At 32.2% G+C, this 1,228-nt stretch overlaps 1 protein-coding gene across 1 annotated transcript in view; it reads right to left on the bottom strand.

Annotated features, from left to right (window-relative positions):
* ELAPOR2 (endosome-lysosome associated apoptosis and autophagy regulator family member 2) overlaps positions 1 to 1,228 on the bottom strand; it is a 206,033-nt gene that overhangs the window by 53,361 nt on the left and 151,444 nt on the right. Inside the window, exon 4 of the mRNA XM_007956629.2 lies at positions 96 to 150. Within this exon, the coding sequence (XP_007954820.2) occupies positions 96 to 150 (55 nt within the window). The remainder of the gene's footprint in view (positions 1 to 95; positions 151 to 1,228) is intronic.

Genomic DNA, 1,228 nt, shown 5'->3' with positions numbered 1-1,228 from the left:
ATTTTGAATTCTACATATTATTTCATTAAGCTCCCACTGCTTAGCATTTTATTTACTTCAGAAGTTAGAAACAGGTATCTGGAAACAGATCTTACATCACTTGGTAAAAAATTACTAAGCTTACGGATGTGAGCTAGTACATGATGTATTCTATAACAAGAACATGTTCAGAGTTTACCCAGACTTAAGAGGAAAACATAATTTGTGTGTGTGTATATAGTATGCCTGTGTGTGCACTTGGGTGTATATATACATGTGTATACTGTATGCATTAGATTGGCTTACTTCCTTTTGACTTTGGTGAACTAGATTTGGTCACATTGGTCAACTATTCATTGACATATAATAAAAATCTGGTTTTACCAGGTCTCATACCTTTAACTTCAGTAACGTTGAATAAATGATTACTATATAGACTAAATTTACCGTTTTTCCTTTTCAGTAAGGCAACTTTAGTTAAGAAAAATTTAGATTAAAAAAAATTATTTCAAATTATTTTTCAGTCCACCTTAGCAGCACCTCTCTACATAGATGTTCTAAATAGAAACAGTATAATTTGGCCATTATTACAGGGCCATCAGGACCTTACTTTATAGTTAACAGCTGTTAGTTTGAGTTACTGTTCCTACTGAAAGTAATAATTGTACTTATCATTGAAATATTTTATTTAAATTATCTTCCCTCAAATTATTCTGAGTCAGTAAGTATATACTCTAGTATAAAAATTAGAATGTACTTGGTCTTAAGCATACAAAGGTAAATTCATTTTAAAAATATAAAACTTAAGGAGTTAAGGGTAAGAATAAGTGTACAAGTATAGATTAGAACCTGGGGATAACAAAGAAAACAAAGTACTAAATTTACTGACATCTCTATTTATTATGCAAACTAGGTCAAGAAAAGAATGCCATTATTTCAAAAGATGTAAATAAGGAAGCCTGCAGAGCAGCCACTTTAATGTCAGTCTTTCCTTACTGACAGAATCTGGTACAGGCTGATTCTTCAATTAAGAGAATGACAGGTCAACTGGAGAGTACATGTGGCCATTTTCCCCCTGGGTAAGTGCCATTTGTATGGTAATTACTTTGCATTTTCTAAATCCAATTACATAGTAATCTGCCATAACTGAATTAGCCTATGGCTGCATGACTTTTATTGACAAAACCAATCAAGTATCCACAGTTACAGGGTATTTCCATACTGTGAGTACCCAGTACATATTAAGGCT

The sequence above is a fragment of the Orycteropus afer genome, unplaced genomic scaffold, assembly GCF_000298275.1.
Source record: "Orycteropus afer afer isolate SDZICR_OR568_19922 unplaced genomic scaffold, OryAfe1.0 scaffold00644, whole genome shotgun sequence".
Taxonomy (NCBI): domain Eukaryota; kingdom Metazoa; phylum Chordata; class Mammalia; order Tubulidentata; family Orycteropodidae; genus Orycteropus; species Orycteropus afer.
This window is presented reverse-complemented; position numbering and strand designations above follow the sequence as displayed.